The sequence below is a fragment of the Oncorhynchus tshawytscha genome, unplaced genomic scaffold (genome assembly GCF_018296145.1).
Source record: "Oncorhynchus tshawytscha isolate Ot180627B unplaced genomic scaffold, Otsh_v2.0 Un_contig_6327_pilon_pilon, whole genome shotgun sequence".
NCBI lineage: Eukaryota > Metazoa > Chordata > Actinopteri > Salmoniformes > Salmonidae > Oncorhynchus > Oncorhynchus tshawytscha.
In genome coordinates, this window is record NW_024608791.1 from 46,027 (window position 1) to 61,827 (window position 15,801).

Here is a 15,801-nt window from a genome sequence, read left to right on the forward strand (position 1 = left end):
TGTATGTTTCAGTGTGTGTCCAGTATGTGTGTGTTGGTCCAGTGTGTGTGTCCAGTGTGTGTGTGTGTCCAGTTTGTTGTGTGTGTCCAGTGTGTTTGTGTGTGTGTGTGTGTCCAGTGTGTGTGTGTGTGTCCAGTATGTGTGTGTGTCCAATGTGTGTGTGTGTGTGTGTCCAGTGTGTGTGTGTCCAATGTGTGTGTGTCCAGTGTGTGTTTGTCCAGTGTGTGTGTGTGTGTGTGTTTGTATGTCTCAGTGTGTGTGTGTCTGTGTGTTTGTGTGCCTCAGTGTGTGTCCAATGTGTGTGTGTCCAATGTGTGTGGCCAATGTGTGTGTGTGTGTGTGTGTCCAATGTGTGTGTGTGTGTCAGGTTATTATTTCCAGGGACACTGAAGAGTCAACATCATAAAACCTAAACCCTGGATAAAGGGGCTCAGTGAATGTGGAGGTGAATGTGATCAGGTGGGTCTGTGTGTCAGAGGAGGCTCTATAGAAGGACAGAGTGCCGGCTGGCCAGTCCAGATACACTCCTACTCTGTGGGAGCTGGAGGAGGGGACGTCTATGGTAGTGGGTTTATTATTGTGCCAGGCATAGTAACTGTTGTCACAGCAGACCAGACTCCAGGACTTGTCATTGTATCCAAGCCAACAGTCATTAACCCCTCCTCTCCTGTTGATTCCTTTATATGTCACTCCTATAACAGCCCCTCTCCCACTCCACTCTACCTCCCAGTAACAGCGCCCAGTCAGACCCTCTCTACACAGCACCTGTCCACAGCCCTCAAATCTCTCTGGGTGATCAGGATACGGCTGCTCCTCTGTCCTACATGTCACCTTTCTGTTCTCCTCAGACAGAGAGAGGAGTCTGTTTACTGTGTTTAGGTCCAGTGTGAGATCACAGACATCTGATGGATGAAACCAGACACAATATTAGAAATCATCATCATTCACATTAGAATGTTAACTCACTTTTCACTAATTCATTTAATGTAGATGTTTCTAGGTATCAAAAGGAGAAGTTAAGGTAACTTGAGACTTGTTGAATGATCATATGTTATACTGTATGGTAATATAAAACACACTTATTCCCATTCAACACACACACACACACACACACACACACACACACACACACACACACACACACACACACACACACACACACACACACACACACACACACACACACACACACACACACACACACACAAAGCAACTCTTTGTAAACTTTGGTGTCCCTGATTTCTGCTTCTGTAGAACTACAGCTGATATTTAATATGACCAAGTAAGTAATGATGGTGGTCTTTGACTTTGACTTAACTTGAATTAAGACTTATTCTTAGTCATATTCTTCACAGCAGTCAACACTCACATTTTCTAAGCCCAGGTTTCATTCTGTTCTCTCCACCATGTTCCACACTGTAGCGGTAAGCAGAAGAACAGACAGTCATTGAGGGATACACCTGAACTCACACACACACACACACACTGGACACACACACACACACACACACACTGGACACACACTAGACACACACACACGTATATAGCATATATATCAAATGTTTGTGAATGTTTGTGTGTGTGTGTGTGTGTGTGTGTGTGTGTGTGTGTGTGTGTGTGTGTGTGTGTGTGTGTGTGTGTGTGTGTGTGTGTGTGAGTCCAGCGTGTGTGTGAGTCCAGCGTGTGTGTAAGTCCTGTGTGTGTGTGTCCTGTGTGTGTGTCCAGTTTGTCTGTGTGTGTCCAGTGTGTGTCTGTGTGTGTGTGTCTGTGTGTGTCCTGTGTGTGTGTCCAGTGTGTGTCTGTGTGTGTCCAGCGTGTGTAAGTCCTGTGTGTGTCCAGTTTGTCTGTGTATGTCCAGTGTGTGTCTGTGTGTTCAGTGTTTGTCTGTATGTTCAGTGTTTGAGTGTGTGTGTCTGTGTGAGTCCAGTGTGTGTCGTGTGTGTCTGTGTATGTGTGTCCAGTGCTTGTATGTGTGTGTGTGTGTGTTTGAAAGTCCTGTGTATGTGTGTGTCCAGTGTGTGTGTCCAGTGTGTGTGTCCAGTGTGTGTATCCAGTGTGTGTGTCCAGTGTGTGTGTGTCCAGAGTGTGTGTGTCCAGAGTGTGTGTGTCCAGAGTTTGTGTATATTTTTTATTTGTGTGTTATTTATGTGTGTGTCCAGTGTGTGAACAAGTTCTCATTGTGTCCAGTGTGTGTGACCAGAGTGTGTGTGTCATTAAGACACACTGATCTCACTGCAGACAACACTGAACTACACATGGAATAAACATTAACAACACTGGACACACACACAAAACACTCACACTACTCACACACACTGACACAGATTAACACACACACATAAATGAATCAGATGGTCACACAGGTGAACTCACACACACTGAACACACACACACACACACAGTCAGCATATAACTTTGTCCAAGTGGTGGTAATAATGTTTGTCTTAAATAGCCTGATAAGTCAAACATGTCTGATATGAACATTGACATAAACCCTCTACATACTTGAGTTTCTCCAGTCTGCAGTGTGGATCCTCCAGTCCAGCAGAGAGCAGTCTGACTCCTGAGTCTCCTGGGTGATTGTAGCTCAGGTCCAGCTCTCTCAGGTGTGAGGGGTTTGACCTCAGAGCTGAGACCAGAGAAGCACAGCCTTCCTCTGTGACTAGACAGCCTGACAGCCTGCAAAGAGTCAAATCATATTAAAATCACACTGATATTCTTTGGTGGTATAAATAGTGGCAGTATATTTTTTCAACATATTCAGATATATCAGTGTCCTGAAACCTTCCATATCTATTCGTAAAATAGTGTATCATCATAAAAAATGACAAATGATCAAAGTATTGCCTGCAGATAGAAACATGTATAGTACAAATATTATAGTAGACTGACCAGACCAGTTTAAAAAGCAGTATCAGTCAGAAGACAGACAGTGAGGTATCAGATTTAGATTGTATTGAGTATACAGTCCACACCATATCTATTTAGACAGTGAGGTATCAGATTTAGATTGTATTGAGTATACAGTCCACACCATATCTATTTAGACAGTGAGGTATCAGATATCTATTTAGACAGTTGATTTAGATTGTATTGAGTATACAGTCCACACCATATCTATTTAGACAGTGAGGTATCAGATTTAGATTGTATTTGAGTATTGAGTACAGTCCACACCATATCTATTTAGACAGTGAGGTATCAGATTTAGATTGTATTGAGTATACAGTCCACACCATATCTATTTAGACAGTGAGGTATCAGATTTAGATTGTATTGAGTATACAGTCCACACCATATCTATTTAGACAGTGAGGTATCAGATTTAGATTGTATTGAGTATACAGTCCACACCATATCTATTTAGACAGTGAGGTATCAGATTTAGATTGTATTGAGTATACAGTCCACACCATATCTATTTTGACAGTGAGGTATCAGATTTAGATTGTATTGAGTATACAGTCCACACCATATCTATTTTGACAGTGAAGCTAACATTTTAAATGTGGCTCTATTCTCCAACATTTTGGATTTCAGATCAAATGTTTCATATGAGGTGACAGTATATAATGTCACCTTTTATTTGAAGGTATTTTCATACAAATCTGTTTCACCATTTAGAAAAATAAAGCACTTTATATATCTAGTCCCCCCATTTGAAGAAGTCATAAGTATTCTGACCAATTAACTTTCAGTGTATTAAAATAGTCAAAAGTTGGGTATTTGGTCCGATATTCCTTGAAAGCAAATGACTTCATCTTCATGCTTGTGACTCAAACTCTGTAATGGTCTGGGTGAGGCTGATGCAGAGGAGTCAGGCGCAGGACAGCAGAAATTAGTAACACAAGTAACTTTACTCAAATATTCAAATAAAATGTCGTAATACCGAGCCCACAATAACAGACCGAACAGACAGAAAACAATCACGCACAAAAACAAAGGGGGAAAAGAGGGTTAAATAATGAACATGTAATTGGGGAAATGAAACCAGCTGTGTAAAACAAAGACAAAACAAATTGAAAATGAAAAGGGTGATCTGTGATGGCTAGAAGGACGGTGACGTCGCCCGAACAAGGAGAGGGACCGACCTCGTCGGAAGTCGAGACAAACTCGTTTGTTGCATTTACAGTTTGTTTTGGTTGTGTTTTGGGTTATTTAGGTTCATTAAAACAATTGTGATGGTGGATGATGACTAGAGTATTTTTCTGTCTAAGTGAGTAGATAATATGTTTCTAAGGACTAATAAACTAATCCTGATGATGCCATGATAATACAAACATGACTTTCTAAGCACTAATAAATAAATGATGCCATGATAATACAAATCATGACAAAACATTAACCTCTCATAATACAAATAACAGAGGCTACAACAAAACATGCTAACCTCTCACCATTACCAATAACAGAGGCTACAACAAAACATGCTAACCTCTCACCATTACCAATAACAGAGGCTACAACAAAACATGCTAACCTCTCACCATTACCAATAACAGAGGCTACAACAAAACATGCTAACCTCTCACCATTACCAATAACAGAGGCTACAACAAAACATGCTAACCTCTCACCATTACCAATAACAGAGACTACAACAAAACATGCTAACCTCTCACCATTACCAATAACAGAGGCTACAACAAAACATGCTAACCTCTCACCATTACCAATAACAGAGGCTACAACAAAACATGCTAACCTCTCACCATTACCAATAACAGAGGCTACAACAAAACATGCTAACCTCTCACCATTACCAATAACAGAGGCTACAACAAAACATGCTAACCTCTCACCATTACCAATAACAGAGGCTACAACAAAACATGCTAACCTCTCACCATTACCAATAACAGAGGCTACAACAAAACATGCTAACCTCTCACCATTACCAATAACAGAGGCTACAACAAAACATGCTAACCTCTCACCATTACCAATAACAGAGGCTACAACAAAACATGCTAACCTCTCACCATTACCAATAACAGAGGCTACAACAAAACATGCTAACCTCTCACCATTACCAATAACAGAGGCTACAACAAAACATGCTAACCTCTCACCATTACCAATAACAGAGGACTACAACAAAACATGCTAACCCTCACCACCATTACAAAACATGCTAATAACAGAGACTACAACAAAACATACTAACCTCTCACCATTACCCATTACCAATAACAGAGGCTACAACAAAACATACTAACCTCTCACCATTACCAATAACAGAGGCTACAACAAAACATGTTAACCTCTCACCATTACCAATAACAGAGGCTACAACAAAACATGCTAACCTCTCACCATTACCAATAACAGAGACTACAACAAAACATGCTAACCTCTCACCATTACCAATAACAGAGGCTACAACAAAACATGCTAACCTCTCACCATTACCAATAACAGAGACTACAACAAAACATGTTAACCTCTCACCATCAACCTCAAATAAAAGGTGACATTCTGTACTGTCACCTAATATGAAACATTATATCTCAAATCCAAAATGCTGGAGAATAGCACCACATTTAAAACTGTAAGCTTCACTGTCCAAACACATATGGTGTGGACTATGTGTGCCTGGTAAACACATGTGGATCTGGTGAACAGTTATCACTTGTTGACCAACTACAGGAATACTGACCTCAGAGTCTCCAGTTTACAGTGGGGATTCCCCAGTCCAGCAGAGAGCAGCTTCACTCCTGAATCCTTCAGGTCATTGTTACTCAGATCCAGCTCTCTCAGGTGTGAGGGGTTTGAACTGAGAACTGAGGCCAACACTTTACAGGATGTGTTTCTGAGTTTACAGCCAGTGAGTCTGAAACACAGAGAAATACAATGACAGACAGGTTGTATTAAAATGTTACTCTTAGCTTTCACTGCTTACACTGTTAACCTGTCCACAAATAATGTGTTGGGTTTGACCTCAGAGCTGAGACCAGAGAAGCACAGCCTAGAAATGACACATTATCCAAGTATTGCTTGTAGATAGAAAGATGCATTTAAAAAAAATATTTGAGTAGACTGACCAGACCAGTTTAAAAAGCAGTATCAGTCAAAATACAGACAGTGAGGTATCAGATTTAGATGGTATTGAGTATACAGTCCACACCATATCTATTTAGACAGTGAGGTATCAGATTTAGATTGTATTGAGTATACAGTCCACACCATATATATTTAGACAGTGAGGTATCAGATTTAGATTGTATTGAGTATACAGTCCACACCATATCTATTTAGACAGTGAGGTATCAGATTTAGATTGTATTGAGTATACAGTCCACACCATATCTATTTAGACAGTGAGGTATCAGATTTAGATTGTATTGAGTATACAGTCCACACCATATCTATTTAGACAGTGAGGTATCAGATTTAGATTGTATTGAGTATACAGTCCACACCATATCTATTTAGACAGTGAGGTATCAGATTTAGATTGTATTGAGTATACAGTCCACACCATATCTATTTAGACAGTGAGGTATCAGATTTAGATTGTATTGAGTATACAGTCCACACCATATCTATTTAGACAGTGAGGTATCAGATTTAGATTGTATTGAGTATACAGTCCACACCATATCTATTTTGACAGTGAAGCTAACATTTTAAATGTGGCTCTATTCTCCAACATTTTGGATTTGAGGTCAAATGTTTCATATGAGGTGACAGTTTATAATGTCACCTTTAATTTGAGGGTATTTTAAGACATATGTGTTTCACAATTAAAAATGAAAACAATTTATGTTTCCAGTCTCCCCATTTGAAGAAGTCTTAAGTATTCTGAACAATTCACTCATAGTGTATTAAAGTAGTCAAAAATTTAGTTTTTTGTCGTAAACTCGTTGGTTGCATTTGCAGTTTGTTTTGGTTGTGTTTTTGGTTGTGTTTTGCCCAAATAATAAAATGGTGGATGATGAGTGGAGTACTTTTCTGTCTAAGAGAGTAGATAACATGTTTCTAAACAATAATAAATTAATCCTGATGATGCCATGATTAAGAAAAATCATTAAAGAATCATGAATAATAATGAGTGAGAAAGTTACAGAGGCTACAACAAAACATGCTAACCTCTCACCATTACCAATAACAGAGGCTACAACAAAACATGCTAACCTCTCACCATTACCAATAACAGAGGCTACAACAAAACATGCTAACATCTCACCATTACCAATAACAGAGGCTACAACAAAACATGCTAACCTCTCACCATTACCAATAACAGAGGGGGTCTGATCTTTGTACCTCTGTAACTTTCTCATTCTTCATTATTCTCGATTCATTCCTGATTATTCATCATCATAGTAGCATCCACATGAATGTAGAAGTGTTCAGAAACATCTTCTATTCTTACTGACAATACAAGTGATGGGACTCCAAAATGACAGGACATTATTCACCATTCAGTTTTTATTAAGAAAAACACCCAAAACACAACTAAGACAAACTGCAAATACATTCAACAAGTTAGTAGAATTACAAGCTTGATGTAATCACTGCAGGCTTGGAATATGGGACCACATACTAAACAGCGTTGAGATTGCCTGCAATGACAACAAGCTCAGTCCAATGATAGTGACACACCGCCCCAGACCATGACGGACCCTCCACCTCCAAATCGATCAGCGACAGTGGGTTTGTGCCCATAGGCGAAGTTGTTGCCAGTGATGTCTGGCGAGGACCTGCTTTACAACAGGCCTACAAGCCCTCAGTCCAGCCTCTCTCAGCCTATTACGGACAATCTGAGCACTGATGGAGGGATTGTGTGTTCCGGTGTAACTCGGGCAGTTGTTGTTGCCATCCTGTACCTGTCCCGCAGGTCTGATGTGCGGATGTACCGATCCTGCGCAGGTGTTGTTACATGTGTTATGCCACTGCGAGGACTATCAGCTGTCCGTCCTGTCTCCCTTTAGCTCTGTCTTAGGCGTCTCACAGTACAGACATCACAATTTATTTCCATGGCCACATCTGCAATCCTCATGCCTCCTTGCTGCATGCCTGAGGCACGTTCATGCAACTGAGCAGGGTCCCTGGGTATCTTTCTTTCTGTGTTTTTCAGAGTCAGTGGAAAGACCTCTTTAGTGTCCTAAGTTTTTATAACTGTGACCTTAATTGTCTACGGTCTGTAAGCTGTTAGTGTCTAAACGACCGTCCCACAGCTGCATGTTCATTAATTGTTTATGGTTCATTGAACAAGCAGGGAAACAGTGCTTCAACCCTTTTCAATATAGATCTGTGAAGTTATTTGGATTTTTACAAATTATCTTTGAAAGACAGGGGCCTGAAAAAAAGGGATGTTTATTTTTTTGATGAGTTTCGATACATAAAGTGCTTTCATATCTAAACGGTAAAATATACAGTCGTGGACAAAAGTTTTGAGAATGACACAAATATTAATATTCACAGAGTCTGATGCCTCAGTTTGTATGATGGCAATTTGTGTTTACTCTAGAATGTTACGAAGAGTGATCAGATGAATTGCAAATAATTGCAAAGTCCCTCTTTGCCATGCAAATGAACTGAATCCCCCAAAAACATTTCCACTGCATTTCAGCCCTGCCACAAAAGGACCAGCTGACATCATGTCAGTGATTCTCTTGCTAACACATGTGTGAGTGTTGACAAGGACAAGGCTGGAGATCACTCTGTCATGCTGATTGAGTTTGAATAACAGTCTGGAAGCTTCAAAAGGAGGGTGGTGCTTGGAATCGTTGTTCTTCCTCTGTCAAACATGGTTACCTGCAAGGAAACTTGTGTCGTCAACATTGCTTTGCACAAAAAGGGCTTCACAGGCAAGGATATTGCTGCCAGTAAGATTGCACCTAAATCAACCACTTATCGGATCATCAAGAACTTCAAGGAGAGCGGTTAAATTGTTGTGAAGAAGGCTTCAGGGTGCCCAAGAAAGTCCAGCAAAAACCAGGACTGTCTCCTAAAGTTGATTCAGCTGCGGGATCGGGGCACCACCAGTACAGAGCTTGCTCAGGAATTGCAGCAGGCAGGTGTGAGAGCATCTGCATGCACAGTGAGGCAAAGACTTTTGGAGGATGACCTGGTGTCAAGAAGAGCAGCAAAGAAGCCACTTCTCTCCAGGAACAACATCAGGGACAGACTGAGATTCTCCAAAAGGTACAGGGATTGGACTGTTGAGGACTGGGGTAAAGTCATTTTCTCTGATGAATCCCCTTTCCGATTGTTTGGGGCATCCGGAAAAAAGCTTGTCCGGAGAAGACAAGGTGAGCGCTGCAATCAGTCTGTGTCATGCCAACAGTAAAGCATCCTGAGACCATTCATGTGTGGGGTTGCTTCTCAGCCAAGGGAGTGGGATCACTCACAATTGTTCCTAAGAACACAGCCGTGAATAAAGAATGGTACCAACACATCCTCCAAGAGCAACTTCTCCCAACCATCCAGGAACAGTTTGGTGACGAACAATGCCGTTTCCAGCATGATGGAGCACCTTGCCATAAGGCAAAAGTGATAAATAAGTGGCTCTGGGAACAAAACAGCGATATTTTGGGTCCATGGCCAGGAAACTTCCCACACCTTAATCCCATTGAGAACTTGTGGTCAATCCTCAAGAGGCGAGTGGATAAACAAAAACCCAAACTCCAAGCATTGATTATGCGAGAATGGGCTGCGGCCCAGAAGTTCATTGACAGCATGCCAGGGTGGATTGTAGAGATTTTTATTTCTTTTTATTTCACCTTTATTTAACCAGGTGGCCAGTTGAGAACACCTTTATTTAACCAGGTAGGCTAGTTGAGAACACCTTTATTTAACCAGGTAGGCTAGTTGAGAACAAGTTCTCATTTGCAACTGCGACCTGGCCAAGATAAAGCATAGCAGTGTGAACAGACAACACAGAGTTACACATGGAGTAAACAATAAACAAGTCAATAACATAGTAGAAAAAAATAGTCTATATACATTGTGTGCAAAAGGCATGAGGAGGTAGGCAAATAATTACACATTTGCAGATTAACCCAAGAGTGATAAATCGACCCTCAATGTGTCTTGAAAAAGAAGGGTCAATACTGCAAATATTGACTCATTGCTTCAACTTCATGTAATTGTCAATAAAAGCCTTTGACACTTATGAAATGCTTGTAATTATACTTCAGTATTCCATAGTAACATCTGACAAAAATATCTAAAGACACCGAAGCAGCAAACTTTGTGGAAATTACTATTTGTGTCATTCTCAAAACTTTTAGGCCACGACTGTATATGGATGAATACCTTTAAATAAAAGGTCACATTCTGTACAGTCTCCTAATATGAAACATTCTATCTAAAATCCCAAATGCTGGAGCATAGCACCACATTTAAAACTGTAAGCTTCACTGTCCAAACACATATGGTGTGGACTATGTGTGTCTGGTAAACACATGTGGATCTGGTGAACAGTTATCACTTGTTGACCAACTACAGGAACACTGACCTCAGAGTCTCCAGTTTACAGTGGGGATTCCCCAGTCCAGCAGAGATCAGCTTCACTCCTGAATCCTTCAGGTCATTGTTACTCAGATCCAGCTCTCTCAGGTGTGAGGGGTTTGACCTCAGAGCTGAGACCAGAGAAGCACAGCCTTCCTCTGTGACTAGACAGCCTGACTGCCTGCAAAGAGTCAAATCATATTAAAACCACACTGATATTCTTTGGTGGTGAAAATAGTGGCAGTATATTTTTCAACATATGGAACCTTCCATATCTATTCGTAAAATAGTGTAGCATCATTAATAATGACAAATGATCAAAGTATTGCCTGCAGATAGAAACATGTATAGTACAAATATTATAGTAGACTGACCAGACCAGTTTAAAAAGCAGTATCAGTCAAAAGACAGACAGTGAGGTATCAGATTTAGATTGTATTGAGTATACAGTCCACACCATATCTATTTAGACAGTGAGGTATCAGATTTAGATTGTATTGAGTATACAGTCCACACCATATCTATTTAGACAGTGAGGTATCAGATTTAGATTGTATTGAGTATACAGTCCACACCTTATCTATTTAGACAGTGAGGTATCAGATTTAGATTGTATTGAGTATACAGTCCACACCATATCTATTTTGAAGGTGAAGCAAACATTTTAAATGTGTCTCTATACTCCAACATTTTGGATTTCAGATCAAATGTTTCATATGAGGTGACAGTATATAATGTCACCTTTTATTTGAGGATATTTTAATACATATCTGTTTCACGATTAAAAATTAAAACACTTTATGTTTCCAGTCTCCCCATTAGAAGAAGACATAAGTAATCTGACTAATTTACTTATAGTGTATTAAAGTAATCAAAGGGTTAGTATTTGGTCCCATATTCATTGATATTTGGTCGTAAAGTCATTGTTTGCATTTGCAGTGTGTTTTGGTTGTGTTTTTGGTTGTGTTTTGGTTGTGTTTTTGGTTGTGTTTTTGGTTGTGTTTTGCCCAATAATAAAATGGTGGATGATGAGTGGAGTAATTTTCTGTCGAAGAGAGTAGATAACATGTTTCTAAACAATAATGAATTAATCCTGATGATGCCATGATTAAGAAAAATCATGAATGAATCATGAATAATAACGAGTGAAAAAGTTACAGAGGCTACAAAAAAACATGCTAACCTCTCACCATTACCAATAACAGAGGCTACAACAAAACATGCTAACCTCTCACCATTACCAATAACAGAGGCTACAACAAAACATGCTAACCTCTCACCATTACCAATAACAGAGGCTACAACAAAACATGCTAACCTCTCACCATTACCAATAACAGAGTCTACAACAAAACATGCTAACCTCTCACCATTACCAATAACAGAGGCTACAACAAAACATGCTAACCTCTCACCATTACCAATAACAGAGACTACAACAAAACATGCTAACCTCTCACCATTACCAATAACAGAGGCTACAACAAAACATACTAACCTCTCACCATTACCAATAACAGAGGGGGTTAGCATTTATTCCGATCCTTGTGCCTCTGTAACTTTCTCATTCATCATATTTCATTCATGATTATTCATAATTATAATATCATAATCTTGGTAGCATCCACATGAATGTAGAAGTGTTCAGAAACATCTTCTATTCTTACTGACAATACAAGTGAAGTGACTCCAAAATGACAGGACATTATTCACCATTCAGTTTCTATTAGGAAAAATATAATCTAAAACACAACCAAATTTAAAACTGTAAGTCTCACTTTGTAGTCACCTAATATGAAACATTGTATCTCAAATCCAAAATGCTGGAGCATAGCACCACATTTAAAACTGTAAGCTTCACTGTCCAAACACATATGGTGTGGACTATGTGTGTCTGGTAAACACATGTGGATCTGGTGAACAGTTATCACTTGTTGACCAACTACAGGAATACTGACCTCAGAGTCTCCAGTTTACAGTGGGGATTCCCCAGTCCAGCAGAGAGCAGCTCCACTCCTGAATCCTTCAGGTTATTGTTACTCAGATCCAGCTCTCTCAGGTGTGAGGGGTTTGACCTGAGAGCTGAGACCAGAGAAGCACAGCCTTCCTCTGTGACTCCACAGCCTGACAGCCTGACAAAGAGATCATCATGACTTCACAAACACACTGTTAATTTAACACCAGTAGTGTAGAAGGACAATGGCAGATGCATTTGGTTTATTCTCGCAAACAACATATAGATTCATCTTCCGTCTCCCAGAATTGTATGGTCATATTGTTATACTAATGTGAACATCAATGCATTTATTCAATGTGTTTTTCAATATATTATATACATATTATAATACATATTTTTCTCTAAACTGAATATTTCTTAGATTAGTTCTTAATTGTAATTTTATTTACTCACAGAGCAGCTCTGGAGGCTTTGACCACTGGCAGCAGCCTCAGAAGACCTTCCTCTGATCTGGAGTATTTCTTCAGGTCAAACACATCCAGCTCCTTTTCTGAAGTCAGCAACACAAAGACCAGAGCTGACCACTGTGCAGGTGACAGGTTGTCTCTAGAGAGACTTCCTGATCTCAGGTAGCTTTGGATCTCCTCCACTAGAGAATGGTCATTCAGTTCATTCAGACAGTGGAACAGATTGATGCTCCTCTCTGGAGAGGGATTCTCCCTGATTTTCTCCTTGATGTACTCGACTGTTTCTTCATGGCTCTGTGAGCTGCTTCTGGTCTTTGTCAGTAGACCTTGTAAGTACTTCTGATTGGACTCCAGTGAGAGGCCCAGAAGGAAGCGGAGGAAAAGGTCCAGGTTTCCTGTCTCACTTTGTAAGGCTTTATCCACAGCACTCTTATAGAGAGTAACTTCAGGCTTGTAGACAGTAACTTTACGCCTTTGTTTGATCCTCAAGAAAAAGTTCCTGGACATTGATTGAGGTTTGTCCATTAGATTCTCATTGTTGTTGATGAATGAGAGGAACACATATACAGCAGCCAGAAACTCCTGAATGCTCAGATGAACAAAGCAGTACACCTTGTCCTGGTACAGCCCACATTCCTCTTTAAAGAGCTGTGTGCACAATCCTGAGTACACTGAGGCTTCATTGACATCAATGCCAGCCTCCTTCAGGTCTCCTTCATAGAAAATCAGATTGCCCTTCACAAGCTGTTGAAAAGCCAGTTTTCCCAGTGACAGAATGCTCTCTTTATTCCAGTGTGGACCTGTCTCTTCTTTCCCAAGATACTTTCCATTCTTCTGTTTGGTATGAAACACCACAAAGTGTGTGTACATCTCAGTCAGAGTCTTGGGCATCTCTTCTCTCTTATGTTTCAGCATGTGTTCAAGGACTGTTGCAGAAATCCAACAGAAGACTGGAATGTGGCACATGATGTGGAGGCTCCTTGATGTCTTTATGTGTGAGATGATTCTGCTGGCCAGGTCCTCATCACTGAATCTCTTCCTGAAGTACTCCTCCTTCTGTGGGTCATTGAACCCTCGTACCTCTGTCACCTGGTCAACACACCCTGAAGGGATCTTATTGGCTGCTGCAGGTCGGGTGGTTATCCAGAGGAGAGCAGAGGGAAGCAGATTTCCCCTGATGAGATTTGTCAGCAGAACATCCACTGAGGTTGACTCTGTGACGTCACAACAGATCTTGTTCTTCTGGAAGTCTAGGGGCAGTCGGCACTCATCCAGACCATCAAAGATGAACAGAACGTTGTACTTGTTGAAAATGGAGATTCCTGATTGTTTGGTTTCCACTGAGAAGCGATTAAGAAGTTCAATGAAAGTGTGTTTGTCCTCTTTCATCAAATTCAGCTCCCGGAAAGGAAATGAAAATACAAATTGGACATCCTGATTTGCTTTCCCTTCAGCCCAGTCCAGAATGAACTTCTGCACAGAGACTGTTTTTCCAATGCCAGCGACTCCCTTTGTCAGCACAGTTCTGATAGGTTTGTCTTGTCCAGTTAAGGGTTTGAAGATGTCATTACATTTGATTGCAGTCTCTGGTCTTGCTTGTTTCCTGGTTGTTGTCTCAATCTGTCTCAGCTCATGTTCATTATTGACCTCTCCTGTTCCACCCTCTGTGATGTAGAGCTCTGTGTAGATCTTATTGAGAAGTGTTGGGTTTCCTTGTTTAGCGATCCCCTCAAATACACATTGAAACTTCTTCTTTAGATTAGATTTGAGTTCACGTTGGCAAATCACAGCAAGCTCATCTGAATCTAGAAATAACACAGAGGATATTAATATTATTTCTGTTTTAATGCCTACAGTATATTAGGACTGTTGTAAAGTTTTACATTACATGAATTTATTCTCTAAACTGACTGTATAAATGTGTACAGTATTGTAGGACTGTTATGAAGTTTAAATATTTTCATAATGCATTACAGACTGGTGTGACTGATTATATTATTATTGGTATTATTGATGGTATTATTAATGTTGTCTCTCTCTCTCTCTAAATTAATCACCACAACAAATCCCTGCTGCTACTTGATGAGGTCACTAGGTGTTGTGTTAAGGCTGCTACAATATCATTGAATTACACAGCTACTTTAGCTGTACTTTAGCTACAGCTTTTAAATGTTATAAAACATCATTCATCATGCAGGCAGACAGATCTTACATTTCTCCAGTGTGTCAGCAAGCTCCTTCTGGTTCATTTTCCTCAGGACGTGCAGTGTGATCTTCAGAGCCCCCTCTCTGGCACTGCTCTCCTGCTGCTCATCTTCAGCATCCACCACTTCCTTATCCTGCTTCTGACTCTCAAAGCCTTCTGGGAGTTCTGGACTAAGAATCCTCTTGAACATCTTCAGTTCGTTCTTCACAAATGTCATAATATTCTCTTCAAGCAACTGAAATAAATAAAGTAAATAAGTTAAGCAAGAGACTAAATGCTTTCTCATTAACACATTAATGAATGATTGACAGATCAACTTTACTTGAGGTAAACAAAAACAAATGAACATAACAGGACCACATACACTGAATATGGAGGCCAGGTCTGTTTAATGACTCTGGGAAGACTGACCACTGAGAATCTCTGACTCTGATCTCCCCTGTTGGTTTCTGTGGACAAAACATGAGATTACATCTCCTCATCCAGGGAGTATACACACACACACACACACACACACACACACACACACAGGGAGGGAATGTTGTGTTTGTTTAATGTTGTTTTAGGACTATGTAATTGGACAAAATGATTAGCCTATGGATTATGAAAATGACAACAATAAATGGGAAAATGGGAGAGGAGAAATGACTAGAGACAGTGTTGTTTAACTCACTGACCAGGACCCATGAGTTCTTCTTACCTTTGTTCAG

At 40.2% G+C, this 15,801-nt stretch overlaps 1 protein-coding gene across 2 annotated transcripts; it reads right to left on the reverse strand.

Annotated features, from left to right (window-relative positions):
• Positions 1–299: 299 nt before the first annotated feature.
• On the reverse strand, positions 300–15,326 carry LOC112241358 (NLR family CARD domain-containing protein 3-like). 2 transcript variants are annotated; one of them, XM_042313666.1, is made up of 8 exons: positions 15,098–15,326; positions 12,872–14,690; positions 12,420–12,593; positions 10,469–10,642; positions 5,660–5,833; positions 2,506–2,679; positions 1,370–1,416; positions 300–902 (listed from the first exon to the last, which is right to left on the reverse strand). In XM_042313666.1, the coding sequence occupies exons 1-8, from the start codon at positions 15,306–15,308 to the stop codon at positions 364–366; spliced, it is 3,312 nt and encodes a 1,103-aa protein (XP_042169600.1). In that variant the 5' UTR covers positions 15,309–15,326; the 3' UTR covers positions 300–363. The 2 variants fall into 2 exon arrangements, with proteins under 2 accessions (XP_042169600.1, XP_042169599.1); XM_042313665.1 differs by lacking the exons at positions 300–902; positions 10,469–10,642 and having other exon boundaries at positions 1,198–1,416; positions 15,098–15,323.
• Between the last annotated feature and the right edge of the window lie 475 nt (positions 15,327–15,801).

Coding starts and splice junctions, on each gene's coding strand:
- LOC112241358 (XM_042313666.1), bottom strand. CDS start 15,308: ATGACATTTGTGAAGAACGAACTGAAGATGTTCAAGAGGATTCTTAGT. Junction 2,680..5,659: donor TGTAAACTGGAGACTCTGAG/GTCAGTATTCCT, acceptor GACTCTTTGCAG/GCTGTCAGGCTGTCTAGTCA. Junction 903..1,369: donor GAAACCTGGGCTTAGAAAAT/GTGAGTGTTGAC, acceptor TTCATCCATCAG/ATGTCTGTGATCTCACACTG.